At 40.7% G+C, this 26,481-nt stretch overlaps 1 protein-coding gene across 1 annotated transcript in view; it reads left to right on the forward strand.

Annotated features, from left to right (window-relative positions):
• The first annotated feature begins 310 nt into the window (after window positions 1-310).
• Window positions 311-26,481, forward strand: part of CFDP1 (craniofacial development protein 1) — a 125,546-nt gene continuing 99,375 nt past the window's right edge. Inside the window, exons 1-5 of the mRNA XM_059151872.1 lie at window positions 311-526; window positions 10,398-10,515; window positions 12,001-12,220; window positions 12,541-12,668; window positions 24,213-24,332. Coding sequence (XP_059007855.1) covers window positions 463-526; window positions 10,398-10,515; window positions 12,001-12,220; window positions 12,541-12,668; window positions 24,213-24,332 — 650 coding nt within the window. The 5' untranslated portion in view covers window positions 311-462. The remainder of the gene's footprint in view (window positions 527-10,397; window positions 10,516-12,000; window positions 12,221-12,540; window positions 12,669-24,212; window positions 24,333-26,481) is intronic.

A 26,481-nucleotide genomic window follows, 5' to 3' on the forward strand; every position in this document is an offset into this window, starting at 1 on the left:
TGGAATCAAGAGCTTCACCGTCTGCACATGTCCGCGAATAATCCCAGAGAGCACGACGAATATTGATTTGGGGGTTACCATAAGTTTAAGCAAGTAAGCGAATTCGAAAATACCAACCTGTGCCCAAAGACACGTAATCCTGTTTAAGCGCATTTATTAAATCAGAGCGACGGGACGGTGCTGAATACTACAAGACTACAAGTTCCAGCATGCATCGCTGCAGCGCAGAGCCCGTGCTCTGTCAACCACTACAGTACCGTCAAGCACGAGGCATTGGCCCCGGAAATGTCGCGTTTGGACTACGTAGCACTCTCTGCGCATGCGCACACGTTGCGGGGTTGGGGGGAGCCCACCCCCGCCGCCCCCGCCCCCGCTGAAGCTCTAGGGTCTCTCCCTAGAGCTTTGCCGTTCGGGACAGCTGCTGAAGTCCTTGTGGCTCCGCCCGCCCCGCGCGGCAGCGACATGGAGGAGTTCGACTCTGAAGACTTCTCTACCTCAGAGGAGGACGAAGACTACGTGCCGTCGGGTGAGCGATTCGGCCGGAGGCGAGAGGAGGTTTGCTCCGCCCCGCGCTTCACGTGAGGCGCGCTTGGCCGGCCGCGCGTGGCCCGGTGGCCCCGGTGGCCCCGGTGGCCCCGGCCGCCCCGGCCGCACGGGTCTCGAGCGACCGTGCCGCGCAAGCCCCGTTTCCTCGCTCGCCTGCTCCGTCCGCGCGGTCGCCGCGGGCCGAGACGTGTGCGCGGGGGAATCTCGCGCCGCCGCCGCCCGGGGCCTGCCTCGGGCCGCCGCCCCCTCTCGGCGCACGGGAACCCGCACGTGAACGCGGCCCGCCGCTGGGGATGCAGTCGGCGTCGGTCGGTAAGCGGACCGACTGCACGGCGCTCCGGTCTACTGCGAGGCCGTGGGAGCGTTGGGCGTGATCGGCAGACCGTCCGTCCCGAGGGACTTGCTGGCTAGCACCGCGTCGAAGATCGCTCCACTTTTTGCCCTCGCATGGTTATTGGAAAGTTCGTCTGATGGTGCATTTTGTCTCTTTGCGACATATACCTGTTTCTCTTTTTTCAGGTCTCTCTCTCTCTCTTTGGTATAAACTGATAGAAACTAAAGGGGCCCAGAATAAATCTTGTCACTCAAACCTACGCCTTCCCCACATTTCCATGTCATTTAAAGTATCTATCGACACAGTCGGTCAGGGAGAAAAAAAACCCCAAACCCATCATTCATCCTTCCTTTCTGTCTTCTGGTTCAAGCAGTCAGTAAGTTCTCTTGTGTCTGCGTGGGAAATGGGTTTCTGACCGCTTCCTCGCCAATCTCACTGTTAACTGAACTGCCATTATTCTTCAAGAGGATTAGCCCTCGCTTCCCAACTGGTTTCCCCGATTACGTTTCCATTCCTGTACATCAGCATTGGTCTTAGGGTCATGGCCAAAGTGGTTATTTGAAAACTAGTTTTCGTTTGTTTTAAAGATTTTATTAATTTATTTGGGAGAGAATGAAAGAGCATGAGAGGAAAGAGGTCAGTGGGAGAAGCGGACTCCCTGCCCAGCAGGGAGCCCGATGTGGGACTCCATCCTGGGACTCCAGGATCATGACCTGAGCCGAAGGCAGTCGCTTAACCACCTGAGCCACCCAAGCGCCTTGTAAACTAGTTTTCACTTTAATCAAAGTTGTGCATACCTATACTTAAACATAGTCAGGGGCGCCTGGGTGGCTTAGTCTGTTGAGGGTGGGACTCTTGATTTTGGCTCAGGTGGTGATCTCAGGGTGGTGAGATTGAACCAAGGTTGGGTTCCCTGGTAGGGGTGGAGCCTGCTTAAGATTCTGCCCCTCCTTCCATCTCTAAAATAAATTAATCTTTTTTTTAAAAGAAGGCTCAAAAGCCTTTATTTGAAAACTAACAGTTCCCATCACTCTGCATCTCTGTTCATTCCTCCTGAGGAGAAGCTGCTTTCCAGTTTTTAATCTTTTTTATCTGCTTTTTTTATCCACTTTTTAATCTATTTTCGTTTTGTGTTGACTTAACCCATGCTTGATAGGTCTTATTTTAATACCCTCCTAGGTCATCCAGATCATTCCTAACACACACACCCTTCCACCTTCAGGCCCTCCCCAACTCCCCAGCCTACTATAGTTCCTATGCCCCAATCTTGGTGAGACCAGTAGTCCCCGTTTACTTTTTTGTAATAACTGAACACCACATTCAGGTCTGAACCATGTGGTGTATACTCTGATTGCTTTCCTACTCTACTGTGTCGAATTAATAATTGTCATTTTGCTGTTGCGTAGTTGTCCATGACCTTAATGATAATTTGACCCTAAACTCTCAGAATTTTATAAATCGTCTCCCAAGGCAATCAGGTTGATTAAAGAATCATTTACTTTTCATCTTGAAGTCCACCTTTGCATTCTGACCTCTGATTTGCCTTGGTTTTATCACTTTTTAAAATTTTATTTATTTTTTAAAGATTTTATTTATTTGTGAGAGAGAGAGTGAGCACAGGGAGACAGAGGCAGTGAGAGAAGCAGGCTCCCTGCTGAACAAGGAGGCAGATGTGGGACTCCATCCCAGGATGCTGGGACCATGACCTGAACCGAATGCAGCCGCTTAACCAACTGAGCCACCCAGGCGTCCCGGTTTTATCGCTTTTAAACCTAGGATCTTCTGTCCCCATCACCACTCTGGGTGTTCATTTATCTCCCTTTTCTGTTGGATTCCATTTCTTGGATCTTGTGTTATCTTTTTTTTCTTGGTATGTTCCACCAAAATGAGAATAAATTATCAAGTACTTGAGGATAGAAGATGTATAATAGACATTCAAGGTGTCAAAATAGTATTTCTAAAAGTAATTATGTGACCCCAGGGCATACCTGATACTTTGTCTGCTATAGAATTCTGTGTTTTGTAATAATTATTCTAGGCTTTATAATGATATGGTAATGGTAATGATAGCTTTCCATCAGAATGTTAAGGGTGTTGTTTTATTACTTGCTAGCTTCCAGTGTTTCAATTAAGAAGTCTGTTTTGCTGATTTCTGTTCATTTATATAAGACCTGTTTGTGTTTGGAAGTTGATAGAATCTTCTCTTTATTCCTGTTTTTTCTGATATTTCACAATGATGTACTGTGGTAAGTCAGTTTTCATCCATAGTTCTTGGCTTCTGGAATTTTTGGGGGGGGGGTAATTTCCTTTCTTCGTTTTCTGTTATTTTTCTGGAAACATTATTCAGATACTGACTCTTATTTTAGATCTTCTGGACTGGCCCTCTAATTTTATCTCCTATTTTCTCTCTCTCTCTTTTTTTTTTTTTTTTTTAAGATTTTGTTTATTTATTTGACAGAGAGACAGAGAGAGGGAACACATGCAGGGGGAGTAGGAGAGGGAGAAACAGGGTTCCTGCTGAGCAGAGCGCCAGATGCGGGCGGGCCTCAATCCCAAGGACCCTAGAATCATGACCTGAGCTGAAGGTAGATGCTTAATGACTGAGCCCACCCAGGTGCCCCATATTTTCTAACTCTTTTTTTTTTTTTCTAACTCTTAACTTTTTTTCCACTCAGTGGAAGAATTCTCAGTTATCTTAAACTCTTGTATTTTTTCCTCCTTTCATATTTTTAAATTTGAATAACTTTTTTCTTCCCTAGTCATTTTTTATAGCTCATGTTCTCATTTCATAGTGAAGTATCTTATTGCTCTGTGGGTACTGATACTAATTTAAATTTTTTGATGTTTAGCTTATGTATAGTAGAATTTCTTCTTTTCAGTGTACTGTTCTATCAGTTTTGATAAATACCAGAGTTGAGTGACCATCACCAAAATTAACAGTTGCAAGGCCCGCCCCCAAATAAAACATAGACCATGATATCTGAATAGAAACAGTTTTGGGGCACCTGGGTGGCTCAGTGGGTTAAAGCCTCTGCCTTTGGCTCAGGTCATGATCTCAGGGTCCTGGGATCGAGCCCCACATCAGACTCTCTGCTCAGCAGGGAGCCTGCCCCCCCCTGCCTACTTGTGATCTCTGTCTGTCAAATAAATAAATAAAGTCTTGGGGGAAAAAAAAAGCAGTTTCATTTCTTCTTTTCCAATAGGTATGCCTTTTGTTTCTTTTGTTTGCTTTACTGATCTTGATAAGACTTCCAGTATGATGTTGAATGTGGTGAGAGCAGACATCCTTGTCTTGTTCCCAATTGTAGAGGAGATTATCAGTGTTTCACTATTTAGTGAAACCCATATTAACTATGGGTTACAGATGCCTTTTGTGTCTGCATGTTTTAAGTCCATTACAATGACTAACACATTACTAGCTCACTCATGTAACACTACTGAGTATGTGCTCTTCTTCCCGTTTTGCAGACAAAGAAATTGAGGCACAGAGAATTTAAGCAAATGGCACAAAATCATTCAGCTACAGAGTAGCTGAGCTGGGATTTGAACCCTGGCAGTGTGTGTATACTGTTCCTCATGGAGGCATTTTATCAGGTTAAAGAAGTTCTCTCTACTCCTGATTTGCTGAGAGGCTAATTTTGTCAAATGCTTTTCTTCCATCTGTTGGTAGGATTATGTGTGATTTTTCTTCGTGTTAATATAGTGAATTACAGTGTTTGGGATTTTTAAATTTTGATAAAAAATTAAAAATTGATTTATAAATTTTGAACAGCCTTTTGGTTTTGGGATAAAACTTGTTGGATCATGATGTATTATTCTTTTTATACATTGTGGGGTGCCTGGGTGGCTTAGTTGGTTAAGTGTCCAACTCTTGATTTCAGCTTAGGTCATGATCTCAGGGTTGTGAGATCCAGCCCTGAATGGAGCTGCACAGTTAGCATGGAGTCTGCTTGAGATTCTCTCCCCCTCTCGCTCCCCCTCCGCCCCCCTCTGCTCCTACTACTGCTTGCCCGCACTACCCCCCAAATAAATAAATACAGCCTTTTTGTACATTGCTGAATTTTGTTTGCTCGTAATTTGTTGAGAATTTTTGTATCTGTTTTTGAGGGATGTTTATCTGTAGTTGTAATTTCCTTGTCTTGTTTAGTATCAGATAATACTAGCCTCATAATATGAGGAACTATTTCTCCATGGTGATTTTTTAGTCACTCTGTGTATTTTCATTTTATTAGATACTTTCTCAGATTTTTAGTAACTTGTAGTTGTTTGGCTCATGTTTAACCATGGGGGACTAAAAAGGTGATTAGAAGCTCTGGGTCTTTGGACAAGATATGTTCATTGTGTTCCTTTTTTATCTACAGGGATGTTATTCTTCTTCTTCTTCTTCTTTCTCTCTCTCTTTTTTTTTTTTTGGTCATAGTAACTGCATGCAATTTGATCATTTTGTGCATACGTATCATTTAAAATTTGCTTATCTCTTATCAGTGGATTTAAGCATTTTTTACATATGTAAGATCAGAGCCATATTTTTCTCCTTGGCTGAACTGTTTGCAATATTTACCCATTTTTTGGGGGAAAAATAACCTTATATGTAGTGTGTGAGCTTTGTAGAAAATGAGAAGATTCAGACAGTTAAGCATAAAAATACAGAATCATTGCATTCCCACGGATAATCCCATTTGTAGAAATGTGGAAATCCCCTTTGTAGAAAATGAGAAGATTTGGACAGTTAAGCATAAAAAAACAGAATCATTGCATTCCCACGGATAATCCAATGAATTATCAATATTAATCCTTTAGAGAATCCTATAGTGAACTCTGATCTTTTCTACACCCAGGTATAGATATTTGTATTTTAACCCCAATTTGAAATCATACTTTTTCATGTTACTTTATAACCTGCTCTTTTCAGTGAGCAGTCTCTCCCTGTTCATTTCAGTAAACTTTGGACTCATCCTGTATACAGATTTTATTCAGATTTTCCCACTTGACCCAAAATAAACTGTAGCTTGTTTATCCAAATCACAGTGAGATTCAGGGCTACCATATCATCTAGTTGTCCCATCTTTTAAATGTGTTTTAATCTAGCATGCTCTGTGATGACACTGATTTGCTTAAGAGATCAGGCAGTATGTCCTGCAGAATGTCTCACCTTCCGGTGCAGAATGTCTCACCTTCCGGATTTGCCTTACCGCTCCCTCCTGGGTATTTTAGGTTATTCCTTTGTCCTTTGAATTTTCTGCAATTCTGAAGCTCTGAAAATTTTGGAAGTTAGATCTAGATGCTTCGTAGATTCAGATGAAATATTTTTGGCTAGAATAACTTATAGATGACTGTGTGTTTCATAATGTCTAACATTGAAAGATCTACAATCCCAGGTTGGTTCCCATGGTTATGACCACTGGATTCAGGGGATGAGAGCCTGACCCCTCTATTGTGTAATTGTTTTTTCCCTTGGAACTGAAGTATTTTGTGTTGTAATATACTTAATGGTTAAAACTTCATTTTTTGAGGCCATTTCAATAATTCTTGCCTAAATTACTATCATTACAGTGTGAAAAGTGATATTTTTCTAATTCTTTGGTTTTTCTACATTTATTAGTTGATATTCTTCTGTAAAGTATTGCTTTCTCTCTTCAGTTGGGACAGGATAAATATTTGATTCATCTTCTTTAATTATTAACTTTCAAACGAGGGAATAATTTTAATAGTAGCTTTAAGTAGTATAAACTAGTTTTTAAAATTTTTTTAAAAAGATTTTACTTATTTATTTGACAGATCACAAGTAGCAGAGAGGCAGGCAGAGACAGAAAGGGGGAAGCAGGCTCCCTGCTGATGCAGGGCTCCATCCCAGGACTCTGGGATCATAACCTGAGCCGAAGGCAGAGGCTTTAACCCACTGAGCCACCCAGGCGCCCCAGTATAAACTTATTTTTTAAAGATTTTTAAATTGGGGCGCCTGGGTGGCTTAGCGGGTTAAAGCCTCTGCCCTTGCTCAAGTCATGATCCCAGGGTCCTGGGATTGGGCTCTCTGCTCAGCAGGGAGCCTGCTTCCTCCTCTCTCTCTCTGCCTGCCTCTCTGCCTACTTGTTATCTCCCTCTGTCAGATAAGTAAAAAACCTTATTAAAATGTTTTTTTAAATTACTTATTTATTTGAGAGAGAGAGAGCGCGCACGCATGTACAAGCTGTGGGATGGGCAGAGAGAAAGGGAGAAGTAGACTCTGCCGAGCAGGGAGCCAAACACGGGGCTCAATCCCAGAACCCCTGGGATCATGACCCGAGAAAAAGGTAGATACTTAACAAACTGAGCCATCCAGGCACCCCTGTACAATGTATTTTTTGTCTTTTTTAAAGAACAACATAAAGGATTTACAGATTTTATTGATTCAGTGTGTTTTAGTCTACTAACAGTTACTCCTTTTAATGCCCAAGTCATCACTTTTGGCCACTAGGAGTTCTTTCCGGCTGGATCTATATCCTTTTAATATGACCCTTTATTCTTAAATAGCTTCCTTGCTTTCTGACAGAGCAAGATGTCCCAGTTTCACCTTATGCTTTCCTTCCCTCAGACCTGAAATTAGCTGGGAGCCCTTTTCATCGTGAATCATATCAAGGTATATAATCTGGACTCTGAACAGATGCCCATTGCTACCAAAGTGACATTGTTTCTATGCCATTTCAGTGAACAGAACTAGAAAATATTTATCTTAAAAAGAGAGTTCATATTGATACTTTTTTTTTCTTAAAGATTTGAATTTTAAGTAATCTTTACATGCAGCATGTTGCTTGAATTTACAACCCTGAGGTCAGGAGTTGCCTGCTCCACCTACTGAGCCAGCCAGGCGCCTCTCACATTGATATTTTAGTTCAGTTTTAACATTTGAATATTCATCAGATTTCTTTGATTTTTATAATCGTGGGTTATTTCTCTTGCTTTGAAGATCTGGATCCCTGACATAAACATAATACTTACTTGCTTTAGCCTATTATATAAAGGAAATAGTTTCAAAATACCAACATTCGGTGCCTGGGTGGCTCAGCCGGGTAAGCATCTGCCTTCCCCTCAAGTCATGATCTCAGGGTCCTGGGATGGAGCCCTAATCATTGGGCTTCCTGTTCAGTGGGGAGTAGTCTGCTTCTCTTTCCCTCTGCCCCCCCACCATGCTCTTTCTCTCTTTCAAATGAGTAAATAAAATTAAAAAGAAAAAACAAAATCAATATTACTACACAATAGGATTTTTTATTTGTTTGTTTGTTTTGTCATTACAGTGCGTCTTGCTAAGGGTGTATAGTCAAAATACTGTTTCTGAAGTCTTTGGAATAAAACCTTCCCTTGTCAGTTTTGTTATTGCTTCAAACATTTATTCAAGTATTTGTTTATTTAAACTGTTCTTAATTTAAGGGCTTTTCAAAATTCTTCAGAAAGATAAACACAGAGAATTCTTGCTTCTACCCCTGACTATCCCACTTTGTTTGACCCTGACCCTTATAAAGTATCTATTTTCGTTAGTATTTTGTTTATCCTTCCTGTGTTGCTTTTTGCAAATATAAACTAGTACAATGCAGCTACGTTTCTACTTAGCTTGTAGGTTTGTGCTTTTTAAGTCTTTTTGCTGTAATGATTTTACTGGGGTTTCAGGGGAAGTGGAATGACATTTATGTCTTCAGACTGCCATCTTAGCCTGGAACTCAGTCCTTTGTTCAGGAAACACTTTCACTTACCACTTGGTGTGTGGTATTCAGCCTTGAATGTGTATTCTGAGTATTTTCACATGACTGGCTCCTTCTTATCAGCTTTGTTCTTTTTAAAAATCTCTGCCATCATATTTGTACTTTTCAAGAAATTTTTTTAAAATTTAAGGTTTTTCGTTAAAAATTTAATTAATTTATTCATTAGACAGGGAGATCTCAAGTAGGCAGAGAGGCAGGCAGAGAGAGGAAGAAGCAGGCTCCCCGCTGAGCAGGTTGCTCAATGCTGTACTTGATCCCAGGATGCTGGGATCTTGACCTGAGCTGAAGACAGACCCTTAACCAACTGGACCACCCAGGGATCCGCTTTGAGGATATTAATTATAAAGGTTTTTTGTTTTTTTTAGAAGATTTTTATTTATTTATTTATTTGACAGGGAGAGAGAGATCACAAGTAGGCAGAGAGGCAGGCAGAGGGGTTGGGGGAAGCAGGGTCCCTGCTCGAGCAGAGAGCCTGACTCTGGGCTCAGTCCTAGGACCCCGAGATCATAACCCGAGCTGAAGGCAGAAGCTTAGCCCACTGAGCCACATAGGTACCAGAATTAGAAAGGGTTTTGTTGGGTTTTTTAAAGTTCTGTTTCTCCTGAATTCCTTTTTTGTTTTCAGTCTTGCCTTTCATTTTGGAGGCTTTCCTCAAGTGTTTGGTGGCCCTTGATTGATTGTGAGTGAAATATTTAGAAGCTGATTGGATGTACAGGAATATTCAAAACAGTACTATTTGTAATAGCCCCACACTGGAAACAGCCTTATTGTTCATCAGCAGAAGAATGGATAAACACACAGTGTCACGCAATGACACACTGTTTCGGAATGGGAGTGAATAAACTAGAGCTACAACAAACAGTATGGGTGACCAACAGAGATTGTTGAGTGAAAAAATCCAGACACTTGAGTGTGCATTTTGTAGACTTCTGTTTGTTTAAGGGTCAAAGAGAGGCAAAGCTGATCTCTGGTATTTGGAGTTAGGATGGCTCTTGGATGGGTGAGTGGCTGATGCCTGGAACGGGGCATTCCAGGGATGCTGAGGGGCCTTCTGGGATGCTGGTTCATGTTCTGGTTCTTGAGCTGGGCCTGGTTATACAAGTGTGTTCACTTTGTGTAATTTCATTGAGCAGTACAGTAGACTTGTGTGTTCTTCAGTGTGGATGTTATACTTCAAATAAAAGGCTACATGAAGTAAAATAGAAAAAATCCAGTTGAATCTTCATGTGGACGGGATTTATTGACTGGTGTCCACAGGGTGTGCTTTTCCTGGTCGTCCAGGTGACCCCCTCTTGTTGGGGACCCCTGACTGTTAGTTTTTGAAGATGGGAACTAGACACGTTTGTTCTTTCTGCTGTGTCTAACTGGAAGTCTTTAGGCCTCTTTTTTGTCAAGGTCTCTTTTGATTACTTTTGAAAGATATCCAAGATACAGTGGGAACGTTAATTTCTTTGAACAGTTTAGTTGTACAGTTGCAGTTTCTATTCATTCATTCAGCACATACTTAAACAAGATCCATGTCCTCGTGGTATGTAGAGCATAGCAAAAATTGCAAACATTAAATATAAGTGGGTACATTTATGAAGGATAATTTGGCCTGTCACGGAAGCCTAGAATAGGGGACCTTAGCCTAGTCTTCAGGGATGGGAAGACTTCCTTAAGAAAATGATATTTTAGAGAATAGAGGAAAGTACTAGACTTGATTTTTAATGAAAGAAAATGTTTTGTCTTGATGTGAAAACCTTTATTCCCATATGTCTGACCACTCTATTATGTGATTGCAGGTGGAGAGTATAGTGAAGATGATGTAAATGAATTAGTGAAGGAAGATGAAGTGGATGGTGAAGAGCAGACACAGGAAACCAAAGGGAAAAAAAGAAAGGCCCAGAGCATTCCGGCCAGGTGATTCTGCCCTCAAGGCCCTTAGAAGTCAGGGGCTACTGTTACAGTATCCAGATGGCTGGGATTGGTCTCATGAGTTCTTCCTACAGGGGCTTCTTACCTTTGTCTATTCAAGGGAAACGTTTGTTGACATCTTAGGATTAAATTCTCAGTCTCGGGGAAGCTTTAAAAGTTTTTGAGTTTTAATTAAAAAAAAAATCAATAGGTATCACGTATACTTGGTAAAAATTAAAAACTCAATTACTGCAAAAATGGGTACCCTCGGTGTATCCTTGTTGCTTTCTTTGCCTCAGAAGAACTATGTTGTCAGAGACAGCTTGTGTGTGTGGGTAGGCATGTATTTCCTACTCCTTAAAAAAACAAACAAAAAACCCCTCCAGAACAAAGAGTGGCATCCTCTATTTACAGTTTCTCATTTTCTCATTTTCGTTGTTTTGCATCTTGGAGATGTGTACTGTGCCAGTACATTTAGCTGTACCTTACTCTTTCTAGTGACTGCATAATGTTACATTATATGGGTCCACCTTGCATTTTGTAAGTATTCCCTTACTGAGGACCATTGAGATTATACCTGTCTTTACTACCACAAACAAGACTGCAGTGAATATTCTTTGTTACGGCTTTGTATACAGGTACAAGTACATCTGTAAATCAGATTTGTAGAAGTAGAATTATTTTCCGGAGTTAATCTGTAGTAAAAAAATTTTTCATAAAGATTAGCAAATTACCTTCCACAGGCCTGGTACTGAATTACAGCCCCCCCCCTCCGCAATTATGAAAATTCTGACAGGTTATTTTGCTCAGATATGAAAAGCTTCCATAGAAATCTGTTACCTCTCCTTGATTAGTGTTTCTTTCTGGTCATTGAAGCCAAAAAACAGGTTATAGTTTATAAAAAAGGAAAAAAAAGAATTTCAGGTATTAGATGATTCACTTGAAATCAAAATAGACTAAGAAACAATTTACTCTTTTAGGTCTTGGGCCCAGTTCTTTTGTCCTTGAGTTTTTCTGTAGTCCAGCTGTCAAATTTTCAGAAAATGGGAGAAAAAGATGGGTTTCCCACCCCTCTTCCCTGAGAACTCTAGGAAGAAACTGCAAATAAATTTAAGGCTTTCGTTATTAGAAGTCTTCTCCAATTGGGGTATATATTCTTGGAACACACTTTCTGGACAGATTCAGTGAGGTGATTTTTGGGCGTTTTCTTGGTGAAAATAGCTGATCCTAACTTGGAAGTAGAACACTGCATTTTGATTCTAAGTGTTTGGGGGAAATTGCTAACTGTGAGAGCTCAGTTCTTGTTTTCTTCCACAGAATCTCAGCTTACCCGCCTTGCTTCCCCCTAGGGTGGGTGTTAATCAGTAGTCCCCGGATTTTAAAGTTTTCTCAGGTTTGCAGAGTTATGTTTGGAATTGAGGAAGGGATAACTGAAATCATTTTGCTTGATCTGTCTTGTCTCTCCTTTTTCTTGTGACCATTGGTGATTAGGAAGAGAAAACAAGGTGGCCTCTCATTAGAAGACGAAGAAGAGGAGGATGCCCACGAGGAGTCGGAGGAAAGTAGCAGTGAGGAGGGAGATGCAGCTGCAGAGCAGGAAGAAGGCCTGGGCTCGGAGGCTGCAAGGAGGAAGAAGGAAGACGAGCTGTGGGCCAGCTTCCTCAATGATGTGGGACCCAAACCTAAAGGGCCCACAAGTACACAAGTTAAGGTAAGTTGATAACTGAATGAGATGTAAGCTTCCCCAGAAGTACCCTACGTTCCCCAGATAGATGTTTTTATTTCCAAAATGAGATTCAGTGCTTACAGCAGAAATCAAACCAGATCCGTTTTGATAATAACTCTTGCATGTGAAAAGCAAAGCATTCCCTATTGTAGAAAAAATAAGCCTTTTTAATCAAATAAATTTCTGATAGGTCTTAAACTATTTAGAGATGAAACATTTAAGAATAGCCGTAATAGAATGGTGGAAAGGTTCTCTTACGTTTCATCTTTATGTGAAACTGATTGCATTTCTTACCTATTTTGTAGAGAGGAGAGAATACTGAAGAGACAAGTTCAAGTAAATCGTTGGTCAGAGTTGAGGAGCTTGAGAAACCGAAAGAAGCTGAAAAAGTTAAAATCACTAAGGTGTTTGATTTTGCTGGTGAAGAAGTCAGGTAAGGTTACCTTCACAAACTTCAGAACTAGTTCTTTTCAAAATTAAAAAAAATTTAAATTAAAAACAAAACCACATCGTATTAAATGATGTTGGACATCTGTCCTCATTGCACCGTATCCTCGTAATATTTGGGAAGCGCTCTCTCTTTCACTCCAGGAGAACGGTGGCTTCATGAGTTATCAGGGACCATGGGAGGAAAGGTCCTTTCACATATGATGGTGTACTTGTGGGTATCATGAAGTATTTAGCCGAACAGAAACAAGAAAATATAAGAGTTAAATGTTCGGTTCCTCTTGTTGTCATGATTTGTGACTTTGGCTGAGTCATTTTTCCCTTTATTACTTTTCTTACCTGTGAAATCTGAGCCCCACTGAGGCACCTGAAATCAGGTAAAAATTGAAAATACTAGGAGAGAAATTCAGTTCCTGTATGATTTCCTGATCTTGATACTATTTTTTAAATTGATTTATAGGTTTGTTACCACTTTAAAAAAATGGTAGAATCCTAATAACCTCCTGGCTTTTCTAGCTGAGAGCCACATACCTAGAATTTCCTTTTCCCTGTTTATTTAACTTTTATTACTTGAAAACAGCAGATCTATAATTTAGAGCTAAATGAGAACAGCTAAGGTACCAGTCAGTAATTTTATAGGTGGTCACATTTATTTTCCTTGGCAGTAATTAAGTAGACCTGTATGCTCTCTGAAAATAGAATTTGCATCCAAAGTTATATTTTAAAAATAGTATCTATTCAGTTATTTCATCTAATACAAATGTTGGTGTAAAGAATTTGACATTATTAGTTTTATAAAGGTTATGGAGCAAAACTTTATTTTTTAATTTTTTTCTCCCCAAGTTTTTCTTCTGAAATATACCCAGAAATGTTGCCAGAGTTAGTTTTACAGTGATCACCCATATACTTATTATACACATTACTGATTGCCTCTTTCTCCGTCTAGGTCTGTATTTCTCTTTTTGTCTTGCCTGAACCATTTGAGAATTGCTTGTAGACATCATGACACTTCACTCTTAAATATGTTAGCAGTTCCCTAAGAACAAAGGGCATTCTCCTTTATGATACAATGCAGCTGTCACATCTAGTAAATTTCACATTAATGTAGATTATATGTATAAATTTCACATTAATGTAGATTATATGTGTAATCACCACAGATGTATAATGTACATCTGTGGTGAAGGAGGCTGATTTTAAAATTTCAACCTGTTGCAGACCAATACTTTTGTAAGACACAATAAAAAGGAATAGCTAGAAAACTAAATTGAAAAGTTGTAGAAAATACAAGCTCAGATTTTTAACAATGAGATTCAATAGACATTAACTGACATTTCAATAAAACAGTCAAAATGATCATCAAATAGGAATAGGAAAAGATTTGTATAGTTACACATGCTGTTTACCGAGAGCGTGAGTATAAATAATTAGTATAGGAAATCACTGTTATATTTATACCTTTACGTTCTATAATTGAAACAGACTAAGAATAAAATATCAATTCTCCAGGTGCCTGGGTGGCTCAGTGGGTTAGGCCACTACCTTCAGCTCCGGTCATGATCTCAGGGTCCTGGGGTCGAGCCCCCCATCGGGCTCTCTGCTTGACAGGGAGCCTGCCTTCCCCTCTCTCTCTGCCTGCCTCTTTGCCTACTTGTGATCTCTGTCTCTCTGTCAGATAAATAAATGAAATCTTTAAAAAAAAAATCAATTCTCAATACTTAACATCTAGATGCACACTTTGAATAAATGCTGTGTATATTTAGTTTTTGTTTGTTTGTTTTTTTTAAAGATTTTATTCATTTGACAGAGAGAGAGAGAGAGAGATCACAAGTAGGCAGAGAGGCAGGCAGAGAGAGAGGGGAGGAAGCAGGCTCCCTGCAGAGCAGAGAGCCCCACTTGGGGCTCTATCCCAGGACCCTGGGACCATGACCTGAGCCGAAGGCAGAGGCTTTAACCCACTGAGCCACCCAGGTGCCCCTGTATTTGGTTTTTAATGTGACGAAATAACTCCTTTCTTTCTTGTTAATTTACTGCTTCTAGTTGGGTACATGACAGTACTACTGGAGGGTACTGTACATGGAAATTATTTCTGTGTTGGTTTTCTTTTCTTTTCTTTTTTTTAAATAACATTTGTCATAAACCCATCTCACAGAGATATTTTCATGAAGACAGAAATAAAGATTTTTAAGCTGTTTCAGTAAGTTCAGGATTTTTATTTTTACTTTTATATAAAATGAAGTCAGTGATACTGTATTTTCAAAGTTCATCTTCAATACTTCATCAGTAGCCAGTTTCATCAGTTTATTCTGTCAAGTTGTAATTAAGTTAGAGTTCAGTGGAAATAAGGAATTCTGTATGCAAGCATTCCCCTGTGTGTAGATAGTCTTGTGATAGGAAGTGGAATTCAAAACATTCACTGAAACATTTTTTTTTTTAAGATTTTATTTATTTATTTGACAGAGAGATAGAGAGATCACAAGTAGGCAGAGAGGCAGGCAGAGAGAGAGAGGGTGGAGCAGGCTCCCTGCTAAGCAGATAGCCGGATGCAGGGTTCCATCCCAGGACCCTGATCATGACCTGAGCCAAAGGCAGAGGCTTAACCCACTGAGCCACCTAGGTGCCTCTCACTGAAACATGTTTATCTGTAGAAGCTCTGTTTCTCCAGCCTTCTAGCTTTCATTTTTACCCTGGTAATTTATTTACTACTAAAGAACATGTTGAAATATTTTATTGCATGAAAGTACTCTTAAGATTATTAAAAATACCAAGATCAGACAAATAAACCAAGTTTTACTGTTTAATTAAGACCTTTAAAATTGGAAACCCAACTGGTTTTTTTTTTTTTTTTAAAGACACTAAGTTGGGGTGCCTGGATGGCTCAGTGGGTTAAGCCTCTGCCTTCGGCTCAGGTCGTGATCTCAGGGTCCTGGGTTGGAGCCCCGCATCGGGCTCTCTGCTCAGTGGGGAGTCTGCTCACCACCCCCCTGCCCCGCCTGCTTGTGATTTCTCTCTCTGGCAAATAAATAAATAAAATCTTAAAAAAAAAAAAAAAGTAAAAAAAATAAAGACACTAAGTTTATTTGAAAGCTCATCATTCTTAGCATTTTCCCCTTACATAACCGTGGTACCTCAGCATGCAAAGTAACGTGTGTACGTTTATGATCAGCTTTCAGCTTGTCACACAATAGAGACAGTCATTGAAAAATGTAATGCATTAGTCTTACATAATTTACAGTTTTTATTACTGTACTAGGAACAGTGGGGTTGTTTGTTTTGGCAGCAAGATTTTTCCTCGGTAAGCAGTGTCTTAATTCTATGTTCTAGCGCTGGCTCCTTAATCTAATCTGTTTTTCTGTCTTGCACCTGTGCTGTTAGAACATACTCTTGCATACACTTAAACTTCAGATTACATTTGTTGACAATGTAATTCTAGTTTTGTTTTAGAGATCGGTGTCAATTATGTCTGTCAGCCAGAAATCAATAAAAGAATCCTTCATATCACTGTCATGTTTAAATCACACATATGTTAATTTTTATGTTAATAATAACCTGGCATTCTTTAATCACATTGAGAAAACATTCTGCTAATCTGATTATTGCTCTTACTGTCGTAAGCCAGATTCTGAGGACTTCAAGCTGGGGCATCCCTGGAATACTGCACTTGAATCACCTTCTTTGTTACATATTCTCCTAGCTTTCCAAGCAGACATCATTGATAGAGTCTTTTACTAATATCTTGGCAGTGGCTTATTCTTTTTAGTTAGCAACCAAAAATGCTTCTTTCTCAGAAGACTACAATACACTAACATTAATTTTTGGAATCTTACATCTCTTTCTGTTGGCTTTTTAGATCAGTACTCCTTCCTTCAAAGAAGTCTTTTGATTTAGAATTTCTTTGTGTTTTGTATGTAAATGCCACTGAAGTTTTGATGAATTCCTTGCTCCATTAGCAAAAACATTTGCAAAGAACTCACTGACTCACTATGATTTTAGCACTGAATGGTCAACAAGCAAACTCTGTGAGGGCTCATGAAGTAAAAGCAGTTTGAGTTCAGTTGGCTTTTGTTTCTTTGGAATTACTTCTCAGTATCATCACATGGTTTGCCACTGCTGTTGCATTCAGAAGATGTGTTTTCTTTTTTTTTTTTTTTTTTTTTAGATTTTATTTATTTGACAGAGAGAAATCACAAGTAGACGGAGAGGCAGGCAGAGAGAGAGAGGGAAGCGGGCTCCCGCTGAGCAGAGAGCCCGATGCGGAACTCGATCCCAGGACCCTGAGATCATGACCTGAGCCGAAGGCAGCGGCTTAACCCACTGAGCCACCCAGGCGCCCAGAAGATGTGTTTTCTTTATAGAAATATACAATGAGGCTCTTTTTGCTATCAGTACATTAGGAATAAGAAAATAATACCAATTTTACTTTCTTTAACTTAGTTTAAACTGTAAAGTTAAAAAGTCATACTTGGTTAACGGTTAATATGAATTTAAAAAGTCACACTTGGTTAACAACTAAAGTGATTGTAAAAATAATCTATAAAAATAATGATTATATTTTAAAAAAATCATTGCATTTTATCACATTTTTGGGTTTTGATAAAATAACCCTAAACTATCATATGCATTATGTCTCACTGCACATGACTAATATGCTATGTCACATGTGACCAGCTGGCCAGTTTGACAGTACCCAAATTGGTCTATGTTCTGGTTAACACAGTGAGTCCACCTTCATGTCTTGACTGTCGTGACATTGTCAAATTGCTAAACAAATTTGCAAATACTAACTTAAATTTTCTGTACCCATCTTGTTTTGGACCAGTAACAACTAGTTTTGTAGCCCATATTTTAAGTAGTTCTAGTTGTGATTCTATTCAAAATTTTTAAGTTATTTCAGTACTATTCTTTATATAACTTGTTTTACTTGTTCAGTCCAACATCCAGTGTAAAATTACACTCTCGCATTTAGTCTTTTTAGTCTTTTCTTGTTAAGTTCCTTTCTAAAGCCTTTCATTTTAAGTATTTCATGACACTGACATACACAGTTAACCCTTGAACAACACCGGTTTGAACTGCACAAGTGCACTTAAATGTAGATATTTTTTCGATACAATGCAGTACCATAAATGTATTTTTCTTACAATATTCTTAATCACATTTTCTTTCATATAGCTTACTGTATTATAAGAATATAGCTTGTAGTACATAAACAAAATGTGTTATTTGACAGTTTATGTTATCGGTAACAGTAGGCTATTACTAGTTAAGTTTTGGGAGAGTTAAAGTTATACATAGATTTTCAACTGTGGGGTGGACAGATGGCAGTGCCCCTAACTGCTGCTTTTTCAGGGGTTAGCTGTATGTTTTTAGGAGCCCATTTGTTTTGTAGGATGGTCCTCAGTTTAGAATTTTGCGTAGTTTCCATATGACTAACTTAAGATTAGTCACCTAGACAAATACGTTGTTGATGTTTGGTCTTCCCCAGTACATGACATCAGTAACACTCAATATTGGTGGTGATAAGTTAGACCACTTAGGCAATACCTTTCAGAATTCTCCATCGCAAAGACACCATTTCTCTGATAATCGATCATTTTGGGGATCCATTAGGTAATTCCTGGTGATGTGAATTAGTAATGTTATTTTGCTGCCAGAAATCACACTGAAACTATTTAGTTGTCCAGTAGGGGGTAGCAGAACACTGACAGGAAGCCTTTAATAGTTTGGAAATCCTACAAAATAATGCAGGAAGTGTGTGATATGCCATTAGAAATACATATTTAAAGTTTTTAGAAATCTTTCTTGGCTTGTATTACTTCCCATATGTCATATAGGATACCCAAGAAAGATTTATTACAATTTTACCATCAGCCCAACAGAGAGAGTGAGAAAAGCTAGTGAATATCTGTTAGAAGAAATCATTAAATTTCCTGATAAATAAATTTTGTGGCTGTATTAATATTTATATTAATGGCACAAATTTCATATTTCATTTTATAAAACAAGTGGATGGTAATTTTAAGTACTGGATGGGTGTTTACGAGCCTGCTATTTCTGTCGTTTGTCAGAATTGGGCAGCACCATGTCTATAAAAAAAAAGCAACCCAAAGAACTACACTCAGGGAAGCACCTTTTTTCCCCCTACAAATATACATATTCTCACACATATATATTTTATATTCAAAAGAAATACGAGCTTATTACTTTAGAAAACATACATTACTGAGATAAATAACACAATAAACAAATGTTCTCTATAAATTCTTCCTCCTAAAGAAAATAAAACCCTGTAGGGGCGCCTGGGTGGATCAGTGGGTTAAGTCTCTGCTTTCGGCTCAGGTCATGATCCTGGGGTCCTGGGATCGAGCCCCACATCAGGCTCTCTTGCTCAGCAGAGAGCCTTCTTCCCCCTCTCTCTCTGTCTGCCTCTCTGCCTACTTGTGATCTCTCTCTCTCTCAATTAAATAAATAAAAATCTTTAAAAAAAAAAAAAAAAGAAAGAAAGAAAAAGAAAATAAAACCCTGTTAATTGGCATGCTGGCAGGATTTTTCTTTTTTCTTTTTTTAAAAGATTTATTTATCTATTTGATAGAGAGAGATCACAAGTAGGCAGAGGGGGGGGGGAAGCAGGCTCCCTGCTGAGCAGAGAGCCTGATGGAGGAGGGCTTGATCTCAGGACCCTAAGATCATGACCTGAGCCAAAGGCCGAGGCTTAACCCACTGAGCCACCCAGGTGCACCAACACATGTTTTCATAAGCCTACTCTTGTAATCCCCATCTGAATTTGTAAGTACAAGCATAAGGTAGTGTTGGCACAAAATTAGTCTTTTAGTTTTTTCTAATTATGTTTTAATTGTTAAGCTTTGAATTTTTATCTTTTTGGTTTTATTTTTTTTTTCCTTCTGAAAAACATGTAGCTTGTTAACCTTTGGGAATGAGGAAAAATAGTATTTTTTACCCTTCTGATAACCAGCTGAGCCAGTTGGCTCAGACTTTCCTGAGTGAATCGCCTTTCGGAAGAGGCCAGTCATGGAAAGTTTCTGCCTAAATAAAGAGTTTTCAGGAAGTTCTAAGTAAGTGAAATGAAGTTAAAATGACATTTCTGCTGATAACACTTGAACTAACTATTGCTAATAGTGGGTCTTTCCTATCAGGGTTCCCTCTTATCTATTAGAAGTGGTCTGTTACTGAACTGTTCTCCTCCTTGAAGATATTTTGAGAGCTGAATCTCTTCTTATTGCTTGTTCAAAATGGAATTCTTCCAGTCATATATTAATGAAGACTAAAAGTCTGCTTGTGTTACTTTATATTGATTCCCAAGGTCCCTGAGAGAAACAGCAGTTTATAGATGTCATTTCTTTGTGACTGTGGATAGGACTTTGGCATTGAGAAGTTAACAGGGATACTCCCATAGGCTGTACTCATTTCATGCCTTCTTTGTGGTAATTACTATATATCGTGTTGTCATAACTTATTTCATGGTTTGCTGTCCTCATGGACCCCGAGCCCCTGAAGGGCAGAGACTGTGCATATATTTTTATTTCTAAAATCGACACACAATGCAATGCCTGGATCTCGGGTGCTTTTTTTTTTTTTTTTTTTAAAGATTTCATTTATTTATTTGACAGAGATCACAAGTAGGCAGAGAGGCAGACAGAGAGAGAGAGAGAGAGGAGGAAGCAGGCTCCCTGCTGAGCAGAGAACTCGATGCGGAGCTCGATCCCAGGACCCTGGGATCATGACCTGAGCCGCAGCTTAGCCCACTGAGCCACCCAGGCGCCCTCTCGGGTGCTTTTTAGAAAATGTTCACCGAATTGCTCTGCTTGGCTGCTGCAGGAGCGTTGTCAGTCCTGCGGTAAAATAGATAAACCAAACAGAAGATGCATAAAGGCTTCTTTTACTTTCCTTATACCTTGACCCACTTGATCTTTATCTTCTCTTATCATGAATAGTCTAACATTTTACAGTGATACTACAATGAATCTTAAAACTTGCCACGTCACGTATTCTGTGGCTCTTTTTGTGAGAAGTTATCCTTCTAGGAAATTTTTTTTGTTGACAACCTCTTCTGTATTTTCTCTTCTTCTGAAATTCCCAATAAATAGATACAATAGTAAAGTTATGCTAGGCCACGCTGTGGCAACAAACCCAGAAACTCAGTAGCATAACACAATACTGTTGACCCTTGAACAACATGGGTTTGAACTACATGGGTCCACTTGTATACGGATTTTTTTGCTGTACTGTAAATCCATTTTCTCTTCTATGATTTTCTCAGTATTTTTTCTTTACCTTTATTGTAAGAATACAGTGTAAAATACATATGCAAAATATGTGTTAAATCATTTGTTTATGTTACCAGTAAGGTTTTCTATCAGCAATAGGCTACTAGTAGTTAAGTTTTGGGGAAGTCTAAACTTAAACGCAGATTTTCAACTGTGCGGGGAGTTGGTGCCCCTAAACCCCACATTGTTCGAGGGTCAGCTCTGCCTATTTATTTCTTACTGATGCAAAGTCCTACACAGGTTGGGTAGCACTCCATCTCGTAACTAACTCAGCCATCTGGAACACATAGCTTTTGAGGTTGTTGTGCAAAAAGGAAGAGTGAATAAATAGATTTTCATTTAATTACCTTGTTTTCAGAATGAGACTTCAGCCCTGCCCTGTGAGTTTCGAATTTCCGAGGTTTTTATTTTCTCCAAGGAGTAATGAGTTTGCTGGGTTGGGTGGGGGACAGTAGCCTATGGTATGAGGTTGGAGAAGGTGATCTGGACTTAGTTGCTCCCAAGATTAACTTTCAACTGATTTTTAGCCCTGCTCATTTCCTCTCCCTTCAAAGGTTCCTGGTATCTCAATTTACTGAGCCTTTGTAGAATACTGTGGTATAGATTGGCTTATTGGCCATTCCATATGGCTACAGACTTAGATTAGAGAAAACAAAAACCAAAGCCAATTTCTACTTGTCTGTTTACTTTTTACCTTCAGAGAACTCGATTGGCATATTTTCTCTGTTATATCTCTTCTCCATATCCTTATGTGGTTTTGCCTTTGTAAATTTATTTACCACTATTTTGTAGGGTTTTAGTAAGGAGTAGAGAATAAAGTCTGTGTTCAAACTGTCATTTCTAAGTGCAGGCGTCCACTTGTTTTTCATGAGCCATCTCAGGTCTGCCCCAGACTCCACCTAGGGCGAGGAGATTTAAAGTACCTCTTTCTAGTCCAGTAGACTAGGACTCTGCCTTAAGCTTTATGTTTGGATGTGGATTTATTCTGGTCATCTGTGAAGGGAATTGCTCCAGAATGTAGTGGCTTTAAACAATTGTGTTCTTGTCATTTTCCATAGTTGTGGAGGGTAGCTGGGCTCCAGCAGCTCTTGCTTGGGGTCTCTTATGCAGCTGGAGTTAGTAGCTGGGTGTGGAGCCACCTTGAAGGCTTTCTTGCTCCCACCTCTCGGGCCTGGACTGGAACAGGCTCCTCGGGCATCTCTTTCTCTGTGGCCTTCCCAGGTGTTCTGTGTAGCATGGTGGATCCGGAGTAGCCAGGCTTCGTGTGTCAGAGTTGCACTCTGGAGGGAGCAGGTGGTGAGAGCTGTGTCACTTTTTATCAGCAGGTCTCCGAAGTTATGCAGTGCCACTCCTACTGATCTTAGTAACTTAGCCCCTTAGATTTCTGATTTTTTGTTCATGGAAGGTAAATGTGTCTGCCATTGCTACAGAAATGCTATGCGACAAGCCATTCCAAACCTCTGGGATACAGCAGTAAGCATTTGTTTGCTGTCCGTGTGTTTCCGGGTGTCTGGGGTTCAGCCAGTCTGCGTTTTGCTCCAGGCTGCTTGCTGGATTCAGATCTTCAGTGTGTGTCCTTCGGCCGTCTTGGACCTGCTGGTATTTGAGGCGTATTCTTAAGAGGCAAAGGGGAGGAACTGAAGGGGCAGGTGAAACAGCGCCAGCATTAAAGCTGCTTTTCCTGCCAGATCAGCTCCCATCTCATTGACCATTGAAACATGTACCTAAGCTCAACATCAGTAAGTTAGACAAGTTTCTTTGTGGTTCAAGGGAAGGAGTATGTATTTGCGGAGTGATGGTCTAATCTGTGGTGTATATTCTCCCTCTTATTTTTTACTCTTGGCTCTCATTACTGAGAAGGTCATTGGGGAGAGTAGAAAGACACACAAATTAAGCCCGGGAAAGAGTGAGACCAGATTTTAGAGGTTCAGCAATTTCCATTTGATCCTCTGAATAATACTGACCATTGTAAGACCATGGATATGGGAGTAACAAAAGGTGGTGGTGTTTTAAGTCATCGCTCAAGATAAACTTGCCAGTGTTTCCTAGTGAAGGTTCTCAATACAGAACTCTCAGACTCTTATTCTGTGCCACTTGATAGGTGACATAGTGTAGGTGTGAAGAATAATTGCTTCTGCTCCCCAGAAGCCTGGTTGGAAGGAGAGAAGAGACAGAGACTTACATCCTGCGAAGATGGAGTTTATCTGATTCACCTGCAGTTGTTCTTGACCAGTTTATTCCGGAGGACCTTGGCTGACCGCTCATAGTACAGTGACCTTAATCTTGGACCCTCCTGCAGATAGACTGGAACTTAAACAAAATTCTTCAGATGTTTTTGTTGACTTGGCAAGACTAAGCAGGCATTAAACACTTGTTCTCTCTTTAGTTGAAATCTCAGGCATTGTCTGAACCTTTAGGACTCAGTTTTGTTGTTGGGTTTTTTTTTTTAACCTTTTTTTTTTTTTTTTAAAGATTTTATTTATTTATTTGACAGATCAGGTAGGGCGAGAAGCAGAGGGAAAGGGAGAAGCAGACTCTCCACCAATCAGGGAGCCTGATGCAGGACTTGATCCCACGACCTGGGATCATGACCTGAGCGGAAGGCAGACACTTAATCATCTGAGCCACCCAGGCGTCCCAGGACTCAGTTTTACTGAAGACCATTTTTCCAGATTTGAACTTGGACAGGATTCTCCATCCTGTATTTTTTTCCACTCCCACATGAGTGTTGGTTAGCCAGCTCGAAGGCATTTTCTTCCATCTTTGGGTTATTTTAGCTGTGAAACAGGAGCATTCTGCAGAATATTTCCAGTTGTTTATATTGTTACTCTTCTTCTCAAAATAATGCTAGTGTTTTCCTCCCAGAGATTCCACCTCCCCATTGCTCCCCAGTCCTTTAACTGTGAGTCCTAATCCGCATGTGAGGGGCAGTGGGAGAACCTTCTCAGCCTTGCCATCCGCAGCCCACAGGAGCCGTGATTCAGCAGTGACCACTGGTGTGTGTGTGGCAAGCTGACAGAAGAAACGGAGGCAATTTGAGGGAGATCAAGTACATACGTTGTTGTTCTTCAGTGAGGGAAGATGCCTTTATTTAGCACTGTGGTAGTGGACTTGAATCAGAAACCTCAGCAGCCAGAACTCACTGGAGGCCCACTGGGTGTTTTCCTTGTTGTTACTTACCCCTTTCCTTAGAGTTTGTTTCTCATCTTACTCTTCTTAAAAACTTGACGTTTCCCTCCTTGGCACAGGGTGACTAAGGAAGTGGATGCTACATCTAAAGAAGCCAAATCTTTCTTCAAGCAAAACGAGAAGGAGAAGCCACCGGCTCCTGTCGCTGCAGCGCTGCCGTCACTCCCTGCCGGGTCTGGGTGAGTGTTCTGGTCTCGGGCTCGGGGGTGCCTGGCGTGCAGCAGAAGCCGTTCTTGGTACAAGCGCCTGCTGGAACTGTAGCTGGCAGGATGTGCTTTCGTTTGCCTTTGCTGGAATGTTTGCCAAAATGGAAGGTGCAATGAAAAATGAGCCTTAGGTTTCTCGTTTGATTCCAGCTTGAAGAAAGTTCTGATTTACAGCATTGATCACAGAGCCGAATGTGTAGGAGATTTTACATTTAAAAATAATTTTTGAATGAAAATGTGACCGGTTTATTAGAACTTCTAGTGGAGATTGGGGTTGAGCCCTCAGTCCCATCCCCCAAGGACCTCAAAGGAACATTGGAAGGTCAGAGCTGATTTGCAAGTAATTCTATTGACACACTGCTGGGAATGTAATAGTTTTTCTTTCTTCGTATTTTCCATATTACTTGAGTTATTTTTAGCTGAAGACTAGAACTTTTTTCCATTGGGGAAAATTAAAAATTCCCTTCTTTATAACCTGTACGTAAGATGTAAAGCATCACAGTAAATACGATCAGCCAGGGCACGAGCCTGCAGGGACGTGAGCGAGGACTGTGGCCCATTGGCGGCACCTGCCAGCCGCTGACTCCTGTGGGGAGGGCTGTCTTCTTGAGGGTTTGGGGAGGAACATGTCACCTCCAGGCGCTTCTCTGGCCCTCAGTCACATAGCTTGTCACTTCTTCCTTCCCTCCCTGAACATATGTATTTATCTCATTGCTACGAACAGTAAAATCTTGGGTTTGTTGTTGTTGTTTTACTAAAAAAAAAATCCTAGGGGCGCCTGGGTGGCTCAGTGGGTTAAGCCGCTGCCTTCGGCTCAGGTCATGATCCCAGGGTCCTGGGATCGAGTTCCGCATCGGGCTCTCTGCTCAGCAGGGAGCCTGCTTCCCTCTCTTTCTCTCTGCCTGCCTCTCTGCCTACTTGTGATCTCCCTCTGTCAAATAAATAAATAAAATCTTTAAAAAAAAAAAAAAAATCCTAGGTTTTTCTATCAGGTTATGAGCTTTCCTAGCACAGGCCTTTCTCATCTTTGTAACGCTGGCTCCACACAGTGCTGTGTAAGCTTGTGTCCTCATCTAGGTTGTGTTTACCCAGAGCAGACCCTGAGACAGGTTTGGGTACAGGTCATTCGTGTGGGAGCCGCCTCCAGGAAGCTCCAGCAGGGAGGTGGACAGGCTGGGAGGGAAGCTGGGTAGGATGTGGATTCTGGCAGGTTACTGCCAGTAGCGGCTGGTGCTCCCTCGTTCTTCTAGTATCTTGCAGAGGTGGTGAAGAACACGGCAAGGGCAAGGATGCTGGGGTAGTTCTGCAGCTCCCATCTGTCACTGGCTCAGGACTGCATCCACATGCCCTCAGTCCTCAGGCTGTGGGCGGCAGTTGCTTGCGGTAAGATGCGGCTCAGCGTGTGCCGTGATGGTGAATGCAAGTCCATGGCCAGGCCCTGTCCACACCTCCCATATGCTCTTCATTGCTCCTTACCCCAAGGCTTTCGCTCTCACTGGAGCGAGTTGGTGGCAGAAGCAAGAAGCACGTAGTGGTTACATAGAAACGTAAGAAAGAAAGAGATTTGAGAGCTTGCTTCCATGGTGGAAACGATGTAAACACCAAAGAGAGCAGCCATGGGAGGAATGGAGTGAAGTGAACAGGGCTCTTCACACTGGCCCTCCTCAGATTCTAGGCCAGCAGTTTTCAGGCTGTGGTTTACAACCATCATTTAAAAGAAATAAAATGGAGGGGGGGGGGGTTGTGTCTGGATGGCTTCATTGGTTAAGCGTCTGCCTTCAGCTCAAGTCATGGTCCCAAGGTCCTGGGATCCAGCCCTGCATCAGGCTTCCTGCTCCACGGGGACCCTGCTTCTCCCTCTGCCTCTGTCTACTGCTCTGCCTGCCTGTGCACGCCCTCTCTCTCTATGTCAAATAAATAAATAAAATCTCTTAAAAAATAGCATATTATACTATTTCATAAGTATTATTTCATAAAGTTTTTATACTGAGTGACAAACTATCTTTAGTGAGGGTTGAGATAAAAAAATGTGAGGCTGTAGGCTGAAGCAGCCTGTTTTTTGCCTTGTAATTGTTAAATTGTTTGAAAGGGATTCTCTTCAGACCAGTAGCTTTCAGACTTG

The sequence above is a fragment of the Mustela lutreola genome, chromosome 16 (genome assembly GCF_030435805.1).
Source record: "Mustela lutreola isolate mMusLut2 chromosome 16, mMusLut2.pri, whole genome shotgun sequence".
NCBI lineage: Eukaryota > Metazoa > Chordata > Mammalia > Carnivora > Mustelidae > Mustela > Mustela lutreola.